This window comes from Erithacus rubecula (genome assembly GCF_903797595.1).
Source record: "Erithacus rubecula genome assembly, chromosome: Z".
In the NCBI taxonomy this organism is placed as follows: domain Eukaryota; kingdom Metazoa; phylum Chordata; class Aves; order Passeriformes; family Muscicapidae; genus Erithacus; species Erithacus rubecula.
In genome coordinates this window covers 15,072,207-15,093,376 of record NC_136661.1, presented here as the reverse complement: position 1 = coordinate 15,093,376, position 21,170 = coordinate 15,072,207, and the positions used below count along the sequence as shown (strand labels likewise).

The following is a 21,170-nucleotide window of genomic DNA, read 5'->3' as shown; positions in this document are numbered from 1 at the left end:
ATGTTAATGTAATTTATAGATTGCCTTCTGGCAGCATTCAACAGGAGTTGGAAAGATCACACAACTCACTATTAGATGGCTTTCAGAGCACCACTTCATATGACTCATGTTGCACACCTTTGCACAGAAAACGTGGCTCACAATTATAGTATGGCTCTTTATTTGCAGTAGTTCCCACACTGAGCTTCCTGTTTTTCATTGTGCACAGCTCTGTCTCTCAGCAGTGCATCAGTATCAGCGTGATGCTGACTGGAGTGGTAACAGGGCACTTCACAACAGGAGACTATGGGAGATCAATGGCTAACTTTAAGCAGTACTTAACTGAAGCAGAAGGGTGTATCAAAAACCAGATGAGATAGGGCTAAAGCAGAGCTAAGGAAGCCACCTCACACACAGTGCAAGCAGACACAGGGAATGAGATGAAAGTTGAGTAATGTGAGTGAGGGAGTGGATGAAGCTGGTCAGCAGAAGCTGGTTGTGCTCTGGGGATGTTGAGTGCACAGCTCTTCTCTCCGGGCAGTGATGTGTGGTGAACAGCCACAGCAGAACATCCCATGGCCACACCCAGCTGACAAATGCTGCTTTGTCACCTGTGAGCAGTGGCTGCCAGCTGGGGCAATAGATACTGAAAATGAAGAGGGTCACTTCCAGCAAGCCTGAAGGCCTAGCATGCTGCACTGGAGCTGAACCAGAAAGCCTCAGCAGGAATAGGTTTACAGGTTCCCCTTTTGCTGAGAGGTCTTGAATTCACTCTGCAAGATGTCCTCATTACTGTGGCTAACAATTACTTTTTGAAGATACCAATTTCCATGATACATTTTCAATTTTCAGAAACGGGTAAATAGCTCTTTTGATTTTCATTGAAACATATAAGAATCCCCCTAAAAATACACAGCATTTATGATCCCTGTCCCTGGTTAAGAAAAAAGCTGTTTGATGGTGATAGGTTTTTAATTGGAAAAGATGTCATGATTGATTCTTAAAAAATTTGAAATGTAATATAGTCTAATCTTGATCTAAATTTTTGTTGAAGTTATAGTTTGAATTGATACAGAGCGCATTTTTATATACTAAATGCCAGAGGATAATATCTATGCTCTTGTGTCTTAATGACACAGATCCCATTTATAAGTTTATTCTGTGTGGTGTGTAACATGCAAAACACAGTACCCTGTGTATACAAGATACTTATTATAAAAAGGTTATCTATATTTACAGAAGTAAACACTTTAAACTATATCTTTCATAAAATCCAGTCCTTAGACCTATGTTAATTAATTTTAAATAATGTAATAAATTTTTTGTGTACTAATACCCATTACAATTCTCTGAGAATTAACATAAGTAATATAATGTGAGCTATATAAATATAGTGTATAGAGGTATCCTTTTTTTCCCCCACTGCAGTCAGGCATCATGTTGCAATTACTGTCTTTATGAGGAAAGACATGGAATGATACTATACAGCAGGTTTTGCTGGTTTAGGGGCAAATAAATGATATACTAAGGATACAGTTAATTCTTAGATAGTTGGAAGGGAAGAGAAAAACTGGCACATTTATAAAAGGTTTGTATATTTTGGATATGAATATCTTGGATTTAATATTTTGTGTCATTCTACAAGGATAATTAATTCAAGATATTCTATGTTTTAGACACGCCACCTGGGAGGTATGCAGTTTGCCTATTTCTTTGTTCTGTACAAATGAACAGGTTATATGTGCACAAAGGAGACTTAAGAGTCAAAGAGAAGACAGAGGGGAAAACACATAGCATTTAAAATGCAAAGTATAAGAGTTATATTGGGCATTGAGAAAGAAAAAAAGAGATTTTTCTAGTTTTAGTCTTCAGCATTCTGTTATAAAAATTAGAGAATTAAAAGATAAACAAACAAAACAACCTCCAAACAATTCTGAACTTTCTCAATTAAGTGGAGCTTTAATAAGAGACCACAATGGAGGATGAAGTATCTTAGGTCATCAGTTAGGACCCAAGTTCCTTTACTGTCACTAGTGCATTGTGATCTCAGACCCTTGCTCATGCTTCTTGCCATGCTTCAGCCAGTTCAGACTTCACTAGCCCTGATCATGCTGCCTGGATCCTGGGGTGATGGCCAGCAGAGAAGAGAGACATCTGTCTGTGTGTCATGGGCTGAAAGTATATCATCCCCTCTTAAACACTGTATTTCTGCCCTATATGTTTTCTTTGGTAAGATTTAGTCTAAATCATCCTCCAAAAAATGGAATTGGCATTTTTGTGCTTGAATTGGTATAAGTTCTTTTTTTTTTTTTTTTTAAAGGAGAGTTTATATATCATTATATGTAAGAGATTTGTTACTAAACACTTTTATGATACACATCATTGAAATGGATTTAATGGGTTATTTTCAGCAGTGTTTCCAAAGACTTGTTAATTCACAAGATGTTCTGATAAAACACAGGGTGACTATGATGTTACAGTTATTCTATTTTAGATAAGCATATGGCAAGTCTAATAAAAGATTTGAGGACAGAGAGTAATTTTTGTGGTTGGTACTTTTGCTCCAAGTTCAGTTAAATTGTTTTGTGAGATTAGGATCCTTCTTGGGTGTATGAAGTGACTAGATTGAGTGTATTTTGTTTGAATTTATGATTTAAAACTACTAATTAGTTAGTGATTTCATCTACTATTTCTGTATATTACATAATAAAGTACATGTTGTACTTTATTCTGAAGTTTCCATGCTGGAACCACCTGAATCTCTTCAGTCTTATTGAACACCTAATGATGACTTATGGGGCTGTCCTCATTGAAAGTTTTGAAGACTAAGTACCTAAAGTATTCAGGAACTCCTGTACATTAAAGAAGTTTGGTTTCATAATTTTGGAGAACATATACTTCGTGCAGGATCTAGTAACTTGATGGTACCTGGCCTCAAAGAAAATGTAATGTGAAGCCAAGAGATTGTACTATGTCCATCTTAGACAAAATTATGTGTCACAAAGATAACATTTTCATCACATTAAAGATTAAAAGGAAAATAATCATGTGTTCCTCATATTCATTTGTTATCTCTGCTCATCAGTAAATGTGGCTGTTAAATCCAAAGCAATCAGGTTTAGGAAAATTAATATCTTCTGTTTGAGCTGTGGGCTGAAACAGAAACTCCTGGAAGCCTATGTGGAACAAACCTGGCAGGTTATAGTCAAAGCACCAATCTTTGAACATGCTTACATGTGAAATGACCAGAATTTTTTTTCCCATCATAGTACAGTAGAAACTATATATTAGGAAAAAACCCCAACCCTCCTTTCTCACTTTGATCTTTATTCAAGTCTCCTCTTGGATGTCAGTCTGCCTTTTCAGTCACAGAAGCATTTTGTCAGCTGATGGATGATAATTCAGTTATGTTTGCACAATGAAATAACATGTTCCACAATTTAATCAAATCAAGGTAGAAAAAATCTCCAGTTTTTATCTGGGATCAAAGAACATATGTTTTAATGTCTAATAATGCAATTTCCAGTTAATAAGCTGGTCAGTTCTGTGTTCAATGAGCAAATTACTGGGCTTTTTATCTAGATGGCAGAAAAGGTAAAGTTAGCATCAAGGAAAAATACAAGTCCACCCAAAAAGGTGTCTTTTGCAGTGAAAAAAGCCTGGAGAGGCGTTGTTAAGGAACCTGGAGTATGTTCTCTGCTGTGTACTTGAAAGCTGCCCTGTCAGGGGAGTTATGGATGTGGCTTTTCAAATAATTTAATTTAATCTGTATTTGGAAAAGATTCATTTAATTTGCTATCATTTACATTTAATTTTATATTGATTTTCTTTGGTAAATCATATATGAATTCAGAATAATTCCAATGTTTTAGTATGTTTGCGGATCTGGTTCACACTCATGAATTTAACTCTCTGTTAGGTAATTCTACTATTTGTTTATAATTAATAAAATGCAAATGTATATAGCAACAATTATGGTGAGGTACATTTCCCTCTCCTCATGCTTTGAGGAGGTCAGTAAAAATTCTGGAACCATAGGCACAAATTTGGAATGAAAAATTTGCATTTTTCTTCCCTAGCGAAAAGGCATAATACATAGGCGAAGTTTACAAAAATCCCACACCACTTTGTATCACAATAGGAATAGTGGAATATGTACGATTTTTGTTATATTATACGTACATATATGCACATATATACTTGTGAATTACAGTATGTACCCAGGAACACTCCCCTTTGGGACTATATTTTAACAAATTAGTAAATACTACTACTACTACTACTACTACTATTACTACTACTACTACAGTAGCTCCTCTAAAACCACTATTATGTGAGAGTTATAAGAGTCATTCCTGGGAAGGAATGGGATAGAGATGTAGTAGAATATGATGGCTTTCAAGTACCTGTCTCACTGATTTTTTAAATTACAGAACAAATATCACAATGTATAAATTAATGCAGAATTTTTGTGATCAGACATCCACTACTGCAATGCAGTCAATGGTGCACTGTAGGCAGCAAAGCCCTTTGAAAGTTATTTACACTCAATTTGCTTTTAGGCTGTTCTTTGACTGTGTATAAGCCCAATGTCTGGTTTTGAAGTAGCTAGTGCTTTAATGTAGCTCTGATTATAATTATACTTGCTACAGATTTCACAGCTGGTCATTTTTCCTGCTTCCATTAGACAGTAATTTCCTATTCCTTTATGATGCATTAAGACAGAATAATTCTGATTTCTGAAAGAACACCTGTCATTCAAGAATCACAGCTGAAGAATAACACTAATTATAGATCATCATATATGATCTAAATCCTACCTCTAGAAAGTATTTATACCAGCACATTTATTTTATTGAAATATTTGCATTCAAAACTTCAAATAAACTATGGCCATCATTCTGTCTGATAATAACTATGAAAATTATTGAATATTTAGGAAGGAATTGTTCATTTCACTCGGTCCTTTTACCCTGACAAGTCTAAACCTTTTTATTGTTTTGATTTGGTATTTAAACTCTTGTAATGAAATTGCAGTTTCAGGATTAATGGGATTCTACTCCTTTACTTATATCAGCATAAATGATTTTTGTATTTTCTAAAAGGTTAATTAATTTATAATAAGGATCCAGTGTTTCTGCCTTTTAATATACATTTTGTTACCAAAAATAAAGTTAAGAATGGATGTGATGTAACTACAAAAGCAAGTCTCTGTGTTCTGCTTGAAAAATCCATGTTAATTGATAATTAACTGTTTTGCTTGCTTAAAAAATAAAGCAAAGGAAGATAAATTTAGCACTGTGAAATTGAAAACACTGTGAGTTCTTCAGAAAACTGAGAGATCTATCTGCTTGGATTCTAAAAGGATCTGTCATTTTTGGGTGACACATTAGAAGTGGGTCATCATAAATTTTCAAGTGTAAAGTGCTGGGGCATCTCAAGCCTTTGTGGATGTTGTGCTTTATATGCCTGTAAATGTGAACCCAAAACCAGACTGGGATAGCCATGTTTTCCATATCCAACAATGTCTTTCAGGAAATGTTTTTATGATTCTGCTACTCCCTGGATCTCTATAGCCTCTGACCTCTTTCTAGAGGAAGTTATTGTAAGATTCTGGCCTTGATGCGTTTTAATCCAATTACCTACTGTAATGAAACTTTTCACACAAACATAAACTTAGCAAAAATTGATTTGAGTAGTCCAGCATTTTCCAGTGAAATAAGCTTGCACCAAAAATCCCAAGTGCTAGTATTATTTCTTCAGTTAATTAAGCAGTTAAATAATGAACTTTTTATATAATCTTTTTCTTTCCATAGGGTCTTATTATTTAATGTCTGTGACTCATAGCAAAACATGTTCATCACTTCTAAATGAAAAAGAATTAGCAGCTTCACATTTTTTTCTGAAGTTCTAAATACAAAATATAAATTTTACAAATTTTTTAACCCTCACCTGTTTCTTTACCTATATCTAAAAAATTAGATTTTCTTAGAAGTCCAATGAGTAATGTTTGCCCATCTGATATTTTATTCCAGTATGTGATTCCTGTTCTAGTCATTATCCAGCAAAGCACCTGAAACTTGAATTCCTTATAAAAATTACTTTGCTTTATCAAGATTTTTGAAAATGTCTCTGTCAAAGTGCATTAGCATACCAATGCATTTATGAAGTTTTTTGTTAAGAATCAGTCTGTATTCTCTTGCCAGGTTCCATGGACACTTTTAAAACTTCAAAGGCTATTCCTTGAAGTGCAGAGGTATTGCTGCTCTTTTGTTTGCCTGGTGCTTTTTGAAATAGATATATAGGAGGAAAATCTCCTAGCTAATAACTTTCATCTTTGATACATGTTCATTGCTTCACTTATTGCTCTGTTTATTGAAGAAACTCTTGAATATTATTTCTTTCCCTCCTGGGGATGAGGTCCCTACCCCCAAAGCTGTCAGTGTTTAAGAGTCATTTGGACAGTGCTCATAAGAACGTGCCATAACTTTTGGTCAGCCCAGAGTGGATTGACAGCTGGTCAGTGGTCAGATAGTTGGACAGTCTCTTCCAACAGAATTTTTCATGGGACAGTCCCTTCCAAATGAAATTCCCTTTGCCTTTGCCTTTTACTTTGCCTTTGCCTTTTCCCTTTACTTTTTCTTTCCCCTTTTTCTTTCCTTTCCTTCTATCCCTAGGTTTAGCGTTTATGCTATCTGGTAAGACTGTGATTTTTCTCCAAAGTTTGATTTTAAAATTACTAAGTCATTAGAATTGCCAAATATGCTTATGCATATGCTAGGCACACAGATCTCAGTCTGACCTAAAAGAAAAAGAGAGACTAAGAGCTAAATTAAACAGCAATTTAGATGATATCTGATTTAATTATGCCACTTTATGCCAGAATTCCCTACAAAGAACATGCAAATATAGGGGCACTGTACTTGAAACAATGCAAGATTTGTAGATTAATCACATCTGCTATATTTAAATTATTTTTGCAACTCACTCTTTAACTTGCTGCTGTCGCATTTTCATGATAAATAATTATTTTCTTATAATAACCTGTTCTCTCTTCAATTGCATCTCTCATCAAATACCAGGACAATAGACAAGTGTTCCAAGCATGACCTTTTGATATGCAGCCATAGTTCAGAAGTTTTTATCGACAAGCAAGAGAACACAATGTCCTTTTTTTAAAATGAAAATAATATATTTTTGGACAAAACCCTGCTCTCACATCATGTAGTAGATTAAATTTTACTTATAGTGTATCTAAGAATTCAAAGTTGCTTTGATGGGAGTCTTTTTGGTCACTTCAATCCAATTTAGAGTTTCCCCAAATTAATAGATAAATCTTATATGTAGGTAATTCTAGCAGCATATTGATAACAAAAGTATCTTTATGTTAAAAGTATCTTTATGTCCTCTTATTCTTTCACAAGAAAACTAAAATAATTAAGGGTAAAGAAAAAGTGTTTACCAGCCCTCATAAAAGTTCTGGGTGGGATTGGACTTCTGCCACACCTGAACTCTTCCAGAAATATTGTGTTAATAGCTTCTTACATGAAGTAGATAAAATGTGACTGGTTCTGTGTTGCAAGTTGTCTTCTTTCCTTTAACAGATTTTAAGTGGAAAAAAAAAAAAATTAAAAAAAGGGGGAAATTACAAATTCATAGTAATTCCAGGGAGTCTTTAAACATGTTTTTTAAACTTAATATTCTGACTAGAAGTGCATTCATTTACTCCTGGGGAGGTTTGGAAGGTTATTAATATTTAATAGAAATGTTTCTCTAATTTGTTCCAAATGAGAGAAACTTCACTGCAGATTTAAATGTAGAGGTGGGGAGGGAGTTTCTGGCAAGAGTGCTTGATTTATGGTTTTAAAATGTCCTTTTTACTACCAGATATTTTTCTCGTAGAGTTGGAGTGTTGTAAGACCGTGCTTCTAAAAAAGACCCAGAATAAAATGTGCTAAGCTCACTGTTGTCATGAGGAAAGAGTTATTTTCGTAGCTCTCAATAGCCAAAAGGTACTTCTAGCTAATCAATAGACAAAGGTTTGCATAATATTGTAATATGATGGAACTATTATGCAAATTTTTTCAGTACAATGGGCCACTAACATAGAACTGTTATCAAAGGGTTGGTCAAACTTTTTGCTATCTGTGGATCCCAATTCATCTTGAATAATAAGGGTAAGTTAATTAAATATGAGTAATGAATATTAATAGAGAAAGCTATTAGAGATGCAGAATAGGACTGAATAACAAGGGGAAGAGAAAGATGAAAGGTTATTATTTTGTGAAGAGAAAGGTCTAGAGAGAAGCAGTTAATCAAAAGACTTATAAGTATATAATCAAAGTGCAGAAATGGGAAGAGGAGTGTACTCTGGCATTCCAATATCCCTCAACATTGTTCCTTGTTTATATGGTAGCAGTTGACTTGGCTCCATGTCTGTTAACTTCTCATATGGATCAGTGTTTTTTCTGCTCTCTGCTAAATGAAAGGCATTTATGCCTCTTTATCTTGCATCTGTGGATGAAACAGCTCTACTTCTTATTTTCCTAATAGGAATAGGCATAGCTCCCATGGCATTAGGAAGGACCTTTCCTAACCAAACCCATCCCACTGTAAGTGTGGCACTGTTTAGTGTCCAAATTGCCAAGTACAGTCTCGGAGCTTAGGGACACTTTCTCTCAAGTCTGAAGTCTGTCTCTAGGTGTGTATGAGGTTTTTAGGATTACTGTTCCTTTTAATGTTATCATAGATCTTATATTTCTTCTTCTTCTCATGTCTTGTCAAATGCAGGTTGTTCTGATCCTCTCAAGCTTTCCAGAATTCAGTGTCAGATTTCAGCATTCTGAAATGGTTTTTGTTCTAGAAAAAAATTTATTGATAATACACTTATTTTGTTTTATATTAAAAATTGTTTTTGCTTTTTTTCGTTATGCCCCAGGACACACTTTTGGTCTCTGAATATAAAGATTAAAAAGAAAAAAAAAAAACATTGCTTTTCTTGTATGATCTCAGAACTGGGAGCAGGAGCTTTAAAAACAAAAAAATTATAAAACTAAGAATATCACATTTTTTACATGTGCTACTTCTTCCCATATGACAGTAACTACCTGTAAAACAAAGATACTTGCCACAGTATTCTTTGATAGTTGCTGGTTTTGATTGTATAGAACTGTTTTTTTCAAAATGGGTCTCTGTTGCTTCATTATTTTTCTGAAGAATGTGAGAAAATTTTTAAAGTCTGATTTACAAGTATTTCAAAATAATACAATTAGAAAGTTATTATCTCATTTTTTTTCTGCAGATATAGTGACGAGCTGCATTCCAATATTCATTTACATTTTAACTCTAAAATATGCTTGCAAAACTACATTAAATGAAAATTAGATTTTATAAATTCATTATTTCCACTATGCAGTTTTGATAGCAGTATATAACCCTTTATAAAATAAAATAGAAAATAAAATATCTTGAAAGCACAACCTGAACCTTTTGAGAAAGAAGTTCTTCTTAAGACTTAACATGAAGTTTGGTTAAAATATAAAAGAGTACTTTAATTTGTTTTACTTTTGAGGATAAGGCCAAGTTCTACTCGTCCAACACATGTCCAAAGCTGGACAAGAGGAATTGATACTTACATCCAGCAAATTAGGATAGATGCTAGGCAAAGTGAAGACAAGACCAGGAGAAAGCTACAGCCTGTGGTGGGAAAAAAGGGGGGCATACTCTGAATTGGCAGCAGGGCTCAAAAAATTAAAGCCAGATCTGATGGCAACTGAGGTGAAGTTCCACTGGACTAGAAAGGTGACAGTGCTACCCTGCTTTCCTAAATTTTGTGCTTTAGGAAGGCATGGTAGCTGAACTGCAGAGAATGGACATATTATGTGAATCTTAAAAATAAAGGAGAGAGAAGAAAGAGCAGGAAAGGAGAAAAGCAGAAAATTTAAAATTATATTAACTTCAGGCACAATGAGCAGCTCCATAGATAGAGTGGGAGAAAGTTAATCTGGCAGCAAAATATTTTCCAGTGGCAGCTCAAACTGTCTCTTAGTGTAGTCTCTGCTGTTCCTTTGTACTGCCAGGACAGCCTCTCCAGGCTCCTTTTTGTTGGCCACATTTGGAATAATGTCTCTCCCCACTGCTCTGACCATATTTCCATATTTCCAGCTAACCCTGACCGTATTTCCAGCTAACCCTGCCATGTTCCTGTATCCTTCCTGTTTGCAGAAGGAACTCTCAGTTCTGATTTTGAGGTGAAGTTCTGAGGACTAGGACATAAGGTTAGCAGGTATCTGTTGGCAAACTCAGTAGCTGGCTTTTCAAGATCCAAATGCTTATATATATGTGTGTGTGTATGTGTGTGTACATATATATTTCTATAAATATATGCGTGCATTCACAGATACACTCATATATTTATACACGTATAAACACGTGCATACATACATATATATATGTACACCTATGAATATAAAAGACAGACTTCCAGGGAAAACAAAGCCATGAGAAATTTAGAAAGAGCTGCTGACAGGAAATATGTACATAAGCAAAGACTGAATTGGCTGTGTTGCATTTTTCGTGTATACATAAACTAAAATAAGTGTTTTGAACTGTGTTTTCCTTTCCTTGTTGTAAGTGTTCATCTGCCTATGTTTCTGCATGCCTAACACTCTCTGTTGAAAGTGTTGTCTGTTGAGAAAGAGTGCTCCTGGAATAATCAGCTCCTCCTGCTCCAGTAGCTTTCTCTCTGTCTTTTTTCTCTGTGCCAGTTGCTTCTCATATAAACCCACAGCTGCTCTTCCTGGTTGGTTAGCAGCAGTCTTCAGGTAGGTTTTCTCCTCATCTTGAGAGGATTTTTGTAGAGGACATCTCTTGCCCCTTTCTTGAATAACTTTTTGTTTGTTTGTTTGTTTGTTTGTTTGTTTGTTTTGAGGTGGGTGAACATTTGGGGTTTTGGGTGGGGTTTTTTTGTTTTTTTTTTGGCTGGTTGCTTGGGTGGGGTTGGGGCCAAGAGGCAGTTATGGTTTGTCACACTTTTATTTTTATCCTTTTTTTCCTGAGACCTCAGAAATACCTGAGGAGACATCAGAACAGTTAGAGAAATACAGAGTCTCTTTAATTTGTGTAGCAGCAGCAGGAAAGAAAAATCAAACTCAGTGGGGTGCTGAGGTTCTTGGTTGCTGTGCCAGTTATGCCCAACAGAAAAATCTGGTCTGCAAAGTGAGGATTCACCCAACTCATACTTCTTATTTTATCTTTCTATTTGCTTTACCTTCCAATGGTGTGGATATGAAGCATAGGTATAAACAGCACCAAAGAAATCCTCCTCTACTCTTGACAGGTTTATGGCACAAGGAACATGCTGTATTATGATATGAGTAAAATTTGTAGTGGGGAAGGGGATCTAAAGAAGATATGTGTGTTTGGCATACAGAGCAGAAATGCAGAGGCTCAGAATCACTCAAGCATTCTAAAAAATAAATTTGTGTTTTGCAGGCTGAACATCCATGACAGTTTTCATTAAAAGTTCTTGCTGCCAAATGCTGTTTGTTTTCATCTTCAGGACTATGTTAATAATGAACAACTTCCCTTGCAAGTTATTTGCACAAAGTATTGTTCCTGTCACTGGTGCAGTGCTAGGTGAGCATGAGATGGAGGGCACACAGCAGATTATTTCAAGTGTCTGATTTAACCCATTGCAAAAACATTGGTGTAGTCTAAGCTGGAATGGCACATCCTCAATGAAGTCTATCTTAGCAGGGCTTAACAGTAGGAAGGGTTTACTACTGTTGAATTAGATAACTGCTCTTTTTAAGTAAGATGCTAAATAGTGTCACCAGGATTACTATCAAAACCTTGGTTTTTATTTTGAGACCTTCCCCTAAACTCTAAACTTCATGTGAAACACATGGTTGCTCCTGAGTCAGCTAACTTCCTCTCCTCAAGTGTTTCTACTTTCACAGATGGCTATTACAAGTTCTTTCTCCATTCCTATGGGAATATTCTGTCAGCAGCTGGTGCATTTCCCATACCCAAGAGCCTCCAATGATATTGCAGTCCCACAGTAACAATCAGAATCTGTAGGAAATTTTCCATAACATTATTAAAGAGAGGAACACAGGACAAACACTTATTAATGTAGTTACTGTACAAAAAAACTAACATATTTTTTCTGATTGTTTTATTGTATGTCAAATTTCTCAGTTATAACTTTGACACAAATGAAAAGCCAAGGTACTATGGAATTATTTATCTGTCTACCATTTGATACATATATCAAGGAAGAATGAAATGACAGTTGGCCAAAAGCATACCAGATGCTATCATGATCAAGAGGCAGAACCAGATATTTTGCATTCAATCTATACCTCTGCCATTCTTCTTTCTCTGTCTACAGATCTACACCCTCTTCAAGACCTTTACTGGTAGAAAACTTTACTGGTCCTTTTAACTATCAAATCACTCACAAAAACAATGAGTTTTTCTAATATGAAATCATACTATAAGGATCTGGAGCATGAAAGTATTTGCAGATGAGTAATTTCCATTATACATGAAAAAAATCAGCTTAGAAAAGAAGCTGAACAAAGCATACTAGTGGCATCAAAACATGACAAGGAAATCTGTGCAAATACCAGTATCTGCCAAATACTCAAGGCTGTGGGATATTAGCCAGTGTGCTGGTATATATATGTGTGTGTATATACACACACACATATATATATGTACAATGCTCAGAAAATGGACAATTTCTAAAGTACTGTGACCACTAAACCTTACATTATGTGATTAATAATTAAAATCTGATGCCTACTAAAAAAGATTCACAAAGATAGGATCGTCTAACTAAAAGCTAATGGAATAGTGTAGCTGTATTAAAAATTGAATTTATGAAAGTGAACATAATATTTGAAAATATTTATTGTAATTGGTAAGGTTTGTGTGCATGTGTGTCTTTTGTCTAAGATTTGTAAAATACCTCTTTTTGTGTTTTGTGTGTGGTAGTTTTCATAAAACATTCCCTCACCCTCATTCACTCTCCTCTGCTTTCCCACTCGTTTAATGAACAGTCATCTGTTCCTACCAGACATTAACTAAATGAACAAAGAAGTCCCCAACATCATCTGTGTGTCTTATTTTCTGCTCATCAAAGATAAAAATGCTTAAAATTGCAGTCAATAATAGACCAAATTTTATTCTTCTTAGGGCTTATTTTATTTAGTTTGCTTAGAAATAAATGCCGGTCAGTGCAAATGCAGATGTTATATTTTAAAATTTAAATCTAAGAAGACAGTTATCAGATAAATTCAGTGATCTTGCCAAATAAGACTAAGATAACATAGCAGCAGAGAGGAGACCTACCAAAATTGTAAAACGTTTTCTCCAAGTGCAAGTATGTAACAGTACCTGAGGATAGAATCACAGTGATGTACAACTGATTAATGTAATTACTGTACAAAACCCCCATACTTTATCATATAAATATAAATAAATATAAATATGATAAAGTATGGAATTCTGTTATTTTCTGTTTAGTTCTTCCTTAAAAATAAAAGCTAATAAACAGGTTAGGTACATAGTTGTATACGTTTCCAATAAATAAAATTAGTGTAATGACTATAATATTTAATATTAAAGTATATGATTTTTTAAATATGCTGTCTCTCCTGTCAAATGATATTTAAGTTCCTGAATGGTCATATGAAAGGACCTCTCCTTAGGGCACTTATGAATGTGTGGAACACCAAAGTTTTAACACATTGGTTATTTATATTTGGTTCATTTCTTATGACCATAAACACTTTACTGCATAAATTTTGCATCAGGACTGTTAAAATTTTAATTGTTTTCTCATTGCCAGTGAATATAAAATAATACCAAGAAAAATGTGATTATCTATGTTAGGACCAATGTGCCCTCTTTTATTAATGGTCATCCATCTATGTCATATATACTAAAATATCCCTTTAGAAAATCTTTTTTTATCATCCTATTAATGTAGCATTAGTTATGAATTTTGAATTATGAATTAGAATTTTAGAACAACTCCAAATACCTGATTCCTCCCCAGACTGACAAAATCCAATGCTTGGTTCTAGACAAATATCTTCTGTTCCATAATCAATCAGTGTTTGGATCATTATCTTTATCTGCAGCTACACCTTTGTGTAAAAGCATGTAATAACTTTCCTCTCGATTTGTGTTCTTTTAAACTCATTCTTTATTTTCATTATTTATGTTTATAATCAAGAGTTCCTAAGTCCATCCTACATGGCTTTACACTGCACAGAGCATGGTGTCTTGGGCAGAGAGCATCATTGACTAATGGCTGCATTGCTAGGGCATTTCACTGTCATGCAGTGAAGGTGGGCTTCAGTGGAAACCACCCAGAGCAACACAAGCCTGTCTTCAGTAAGAGTGGCCTCCTGCTGCTCATACTGTCACACTTACTAATCAATATGTCTATAACTAAAAACAAAGCAGAGAGACATGATGAAATTTGTTTGAAAATCCTCGCTTTTCTGTACAGGCTGAATGCTTGCTGTGGGCCATATTTTGCTTCTGTCTCTTCCAGATGTTTTGTCTATTAACAAATCAAATGAATGAAACCAACAGCAACAACAAAAACCCCCACAAGCTCAAACACCAAACCAAAAAACAAAAAAAAGTGAAAGTAAAGCTTTTTAAATTAATGAAATATTCGCCTTAATGCACATCTTAATGCCTTAATATTCAGGAACACCAGAAAATCTGGGAGCAGCTGTCCAAGCTCCAGACCACAGCTCTTAGAGGCTCAGCCAGTTCAGAGCACAAGCAGAAAAAGTGTAGGTCTGTCTTGCCTTTCCCTCAAAGATGTAACCTAACTTCATGGGAGACCTGCTAAAGTCTAACTACTACTTTAGCTTTCCATCTTGAACCACTAAAACTACCTCAAAGCAGCAGCTGCTGTAATCCAGTGTGAATAGCAATCATATATCCTACCTAATATTAGTTTCAGTAATGACCTTGGATTTTTTTTTAATATAAAAGTAATTTCTGTTGCATGTAGAATTTTATTATTTTATAAAATGAGTAGCATATTTGCAGAAATGGAGGCCCATTTATTTTTCTTTTGCTTACAAGGGAATACTTCTAGCCTAGAAACTATTTCAGAAAACATACCAATATATTTGCTACTGGTTAGTATTCTTTGTAGGAAGGTAAATGAAATAGATTTATCTGTTTAGTAATCTATTTCCTACCTACGAAAAAAGCTATATTAATTTTTATTATTATAATTTATATTAATTTTCAAATTCTGTTATAATTAAATGTACACAGATGATCTGTTAATTACAGGATTGCATTGACACATGTCTCCTGTAGTGCTAATAATATTAATGGCTTAAAAATTTTAAACAGGTATGCTGGAACATGAAATAGTTATGCATTTCCTGTATTTCAGTTATTGTTGTTGTGTCTCAGTTTTAGTGCAGACATAGGTGCTTGTATCACAGAATCAGAGAATATTTAGTCTCATCTCTTAGTGAAAGGACCCCTGGAGATTGTATTGTCCAAATGCCTGCAAGGAGGGGTCACCCAGAGCAGGTGACACAGGGACACATCCAGCTGGGTGTTGAGTGTCTCCAGGGAGGGACCCTGCTCCAGTGCCACCCTCAATGTAATGAAGTTCTTCCTCAAGCTGAGGTGGAACTTTTTGTGTTTTAGTTTATGGCCATTGTTCCTTGTCCTGCCACTGGGCACTTTGAAAAGAGTCTGGTACCATCCTCTTGACACCTGTCTTGAAATATTTATATTATATTTGTAAAAGCATTGATGAGTTCTGCTGCCACCCTTCTTTTCTCTAGACTAAACATTATGCTAGACATTGCATTGAATATATTAAAAGCTAGTTGCTATCCTGAAAAGTTTTAAATGGAAATAAGGAAAGCAAGGAATAGGAAATATGACTTACATCTCTACCTTTCTTGCTTTAAAGACAGTTAATTAAAATGAGTGAGAAAACTGGTTTGAGGTAAGGGACTGATAGGAAATTTCTTCTTTCTTTTTTTGTCAGATATCATCCTTGTTTTAAGAGCATTGTCTTATAGTCTTCTGTTGCAAAAGCTGTGTTGGTGCTTGTTGACATGAGCACCTGTGCATTAAAATCACAAGAACAGAACAATTAGACATTGAGTTTTTGTTCAAGATGTTTCCTGGCTTCAGGAACCATCCTGTTATTGTAATGAAGGCCCTAAGGGTGCTATGTTGTTCCAGCATTTTATCCAGATTTTACTTCTGTGACACTGGGGAGATACAAGGCAGGAGCAGAAGTGGAAGTCCTTACCCAGCTCTCAGGGTGAATAAAATCAATCCCTAATGACTCGGGATATGTGGGCTGACAGGGGGCCATGCCTTTCTGCAGCTCTCCACTCTCCCCTCATAACAGAATTGATATGCCCCTCCTATTATGATCCACTGCAGGGTTCTCCAATTTCTACTTATTCTCAGGGTTACAATAACTCTTTTCAGACTTTTCTTTCTATAACAGAAAAAAAAAAAAAAAAGTTGGCAATTTATGTGCTATGTAAAAATTTTGTTTGTTACTGTTTCAGGACACAGCAGGCCAGGAAAGGTACAGAACAATTACCACAGCTTATTATCGAGGTGCAATGGGCTTCATTTTAATGTATGACATCACAAATGAAGACTCCTTCAATGCTGTGCAGGATTGGTAAGTAAAAAATTGGAATTTATTGGAATTAAATAAATACTTAGAGAGTATGTGTGATATCACTTATCTGGTGTGACAGTGTAAATTGTTTTGGAAAACTTATTTCCAAATAAAATGCTCAAACATTGTTATACCTGAATATATGGGTGGTTGGGTTTTTTTAGTCAGGAAAGATAATGAATATTTAAGAATGTTTCTCATATAATTCATTGTTAACCATTGTGCTTTTCTGTAATTTCAGTTCATGTATGTTATTGATATTACTAAAATCAGAAACAGGCTAATCTGGAGATTAACTGCTAATATACCAGAAAGTGTTGCCATTCTTTATTGAAAAAAAATGAGATACCATGTTTGTGGGTAATTTTTTAATTTATTTTTTTATCTGTACCTGTATATATATGGTTCTGTCAGTCCTGTGAATCAAGTGTTAAAAGAGTGAACTTTATCAGAATAGCCCCTAGAGTGACTGGAATTTGATTTACCTGGTGCTACATGAATGTCCAGATGTCTCTATAAAAGCAGAGATATCATTTTAATCACGTATGGGTCAGTCAGCATACAGACAGATTTTTTTTGAGTAAAGCTAGCTTAAAAGGAAAGCCAGAGTTTCCCTGAGTGATTTTTTTCCCCTGTACAAGTTATTTTAATATCCAAGAGCCTTCCAGCAGTTTCTGAGTGATATGAATAACATTTGTCATGTGTGCTCCACATGCTCTCTTGCATGTTAGTTCCCATGAAGCAACTGTGTTTGAAAGAGGATTTTGTTCAGCATTTGTGTGATTTGCTCGGTATGTTTCTTTGGCTTTTAAAAATTTATTTTAAGATATGTTTTAGTGTTTACTTCTCTCAGGACTGACAAGGTCAGAAGCACATTTCACACTCAAATGTAGTCATGTCGTGAGGCCTGGTTTTACCAGAAATTGTTACACAGCATTAAACAATCTAAGAAAAATAATTTTCTCTCTTTCATACTCTTCTACTTATTATTGTGGAAGGAGATGTTGCAGAACCCATGGGACACTTTCCCTCTCTACACTTGGAGTTTTTCTTGGTCTGTATAACATGAAATTGGTTATTTATCACTCTGAAAATAATAACTGAAAACCTTAGCTTGACTCTGCTGTAGTGAAATGGGATCTTGGGTTGCCCAACATTTCCCATGTAAGCATCAGGAATGTAGCCATTCACAGTCCTCCAGGGGAAAGGGACAACTCCAAACTGCTTCCCATCTTTTCTCTATCAAGTTATCTGTATGCCTCTACACCAAATTGCTCTTATGAGCAGCTCCTTCCATTTTTGAGAGAATCTATGAGCTCACATGAGTAGTATAGATTGGATAACTATCTTTGAACAACTGAATGTGTCTGAGTGGAGTCTCTGATTCTCCAAGAGGAAGGAACCTTTGCTCCCTGAGAGTTGTTATGACAAAGGGATGTTTGGCTCATGTTGTACAACCTGGAAATATTGTGTAAGTACTTGCTGTTAACACATTTGTGACTACTGTTCTGTTCAACAGCATGAGACAGAATCTCCTACCTAATGGGAGCTAGCTGAAAGTGTTAGTTTCATAGCAGCTGCTGCAAAAGATAAACAAAAACTGGGAATCAAGGAGTACACCAAGCTGAACCTGCAGATGTGACTTCCAATGGCACTGCTTCCTGGTCCTGCCGGTTGAGGCTTTTTCTTGTTTTGCCCTGCTTTTCATTGTCCATGGGCTGATTCTATTCTAGCACTGGGTTGATAATGTCTTGTCTAGGACCAGCTGTGATCTGAAAATTTCATTGTCCCATCTCCAGGCAAACCAGATGGCACACCATATATTATCTCTCTTCCTGTAACACAGTCTTCTTTTATATCAAGTGTAAATATGAGTACTTATTATAAATTTTCCCACCCGTTTGTTTTCCAGTCTCCTAGATCTGTTATGTTTGGCACTCTTTATCTCCTGGTAAAAAGTAACTAGGCTTCACACTAAAAAGAAAAGAAAAAAAGTCACTGTAAAGTGAAGCAAGAAAATATTTTAAAGTTATGGAGTTCTTGAATAGATTCATTATGAAATATGATTTTTCAGTACTTTTTATCTAGAAGTTTTATGAGTTGGCAGCTCTTACAGAAATTTGGTGGAAGGAAGGGATTGCAGCATTATGTGTCGCGAACTACTGAGAAGTCATCTGCAGGATGAATGACAGATATGTTGTCAGAATGAGACATAGATTTGTATGTTATCTGTATTTTTAATGTCATAAGCCCAGTTGCTGTTCTTTCTTTTTTTCTTTACTCCCATCTCACAGCTCATAATTAATTTTGATCAGCCCTGGCTTCAATTTTGATAGTAATTGCACAACTTGCTTCTAAATGTGAGAAAAGATAAAGAAAACTGGGAATTACCAATTCTGCAGAAAAGGAAGCATCACTATGTGCAAGTATTTCTGTCTTTCTGAAAGTTGTATGAGGAGAGAGCGGGGGCTTTTAAGTCCATTTGGGGTTTAAAGTGCTTTTCTCTGTGATAAATGTGCCTCTGTAAGCAGTAGTGTCATTTCATATACATGCACAACAGGTCAAATCCAAGTTCAAATCACATCACATCAGCTTCAAGACATGATCTAGAAACTGCACTCCAGTCAGGACAGTGAATCTACAAGTACCTTTTAGGTTTGGATAAAATACTTTAATTTAAAAATTATTATGGGATTATTTTTATATTAAAAGATATTTTTTGCAGCCTGAAATATGACTGACATTTCTCTTTTTTAACTACAAATATAGATAAATGGTAGTTGTACCTCTGGATGCCATATCTAAGTCAGCATGTGTCTATTCAGCTGTGAAAATTATATAGCCAATGTTACTACTAACATTTTGCACGAAAAAAAAATCAGAATCCATAATTTTTCTGTATCTATTAGCATTTATATATGTAATATGTAGCCAAGAATTCAGAGAGAGTGGATTTGTGCTGATAGTCTGTCTGCTAGCAAAAACAGCAAATCATACATTCTCTGGCTAAGCAGCTCTCCTATGAAACTCTCCCCAGGGTCTGAAGCTGCCTTTACTAAGAGGCTTTTTCTTTCAGTAGTGCAGCTAATGCTGCAAGATGTGTACCTTGAAATAGCTTGATGTGCTTTGGTCATGCTCTCCTAAAAAGATGAAGATTTTGGGAACGGATGTATTCCCTTTAAATAGGAATCAGTTGTAGGGCTTAATTTTCTGCTTGCCTGAGTTTTAAAGTAGAAAAAGGGTATAACCAAATAACCAAAACTTCACATTTAGCTGAATTCTTAAGACAGCATCCATATTTCAAGAAAGAGGCCTAGTGGGATCTATTCCCTTTAGAAATTCCTTCTAATTAAATTTGAAGGGGAAATTGTTTAGAGTGGCTTAATGCCGCCTCAGTGAGTAATTTTTAGTTCAGCTGTAATGCCACAGTCCTTGCATTAATTTCTGTTTTATACTACCACCTGTAGCATCTACATTCTTTAGCCTTTTACCTCTATGCATTTCGTTGGAGGTGTGATGCCCCTTTTCATTTTAGTGTTTCAGCCCACCTAAGTTGTGGCCTTTACACCAGTGGTCCCTTATGGTAGAGAGGGGGAAGGCTTTTTACTGTCTTTGTAACTGATACCAACTCAATATGCTGAGTTCTGTAGAAGTTTCAGGAAAATAAATGTCTTGAGTTGAAGTAAAATCTGTTTTTACAAACACTTTTCTAAAGACTGAATTAGAAGGAATTTAAACATCCTTATACTCAGCATGTTTCTAATGCAGTATCTTACCTAGGTCAGAAACAGGAGGTATCTAAAACATGATCTAAAAGGATGAAGTTTTATGTTCCAGGCTGAAACCCTATATGTGAAACTTCTCTAGGTCTGAAAGAGGGATGGTGATAGAGCACATAATATAGAGTTTTTTTACACTCAAAGTTGCTCCTCTGCACCTTATCCCAACTACAAATATTTTTCCAGCAATGTCTTCATGACAGTCTGGTGGCTCTGAAGACACTGCTGTGTAGGGCTCCCCTGTGCATTGATTCAAAATTTGAGAATTTCACTTTGCTAAAATCTCAGATTCAGGAATGATTTCTCAGGAAACACATAAGGCTGAAGGAGTCAAAGAGACTTTGAGCTGTTGATGATCTGTGTTTTGTAAACCTGCCAAGGTATACAAAATCAGTTTTTCCTGCATTTTTGGCTGAGCTCTGTGTGAGCAAGGAGGAAAGTATGCTAGGGAACACTTTGATTGTCCTCACCCTTTAAAAAAATATAGCATTTGTGAAAAATTATAGGATGGATGTTTTTTAATATCCCTGTTGGAAAGACTATGGTTACATATCTTCTTAAAGAGTTCAGAGAATCTTCCACTGAAGATACTTCTCTTTCCTTTTCTTCTTTTCTTTTTCTAAGGTGTCATTTTAACTGCCCCCTTCTCCCCTGCTGCAGACTGCTCAAGCTCCTGATCTTTGAGAAGAAATCAGCTGTCA

At 35.4% G+C, this 21,170-nt stretch overlaps 1 protein-coding gene across 1 annotated transcript in view; it reads left to right on the top strand.

Annotated features, from left to right (window-relative positions):
• The window catches only part of RAB3C (RAB3C, member RAS oncogene family), a 129,006-nt gene that overhangs the window by 44,055 nt on the left and 63,781 nt on the right, over positions 1-21,170 (top strand). The window contains exon 3 of the mRNA XM_079330623.1: positions 16,572-16,690. Coding sequence (XP_079186749.1) covers positions 16,572-16,690 — 119 coding nt within the window. The remainder of the gene's footprint in view (positions 1-16,571; positions 16,691-21,170) is intronic.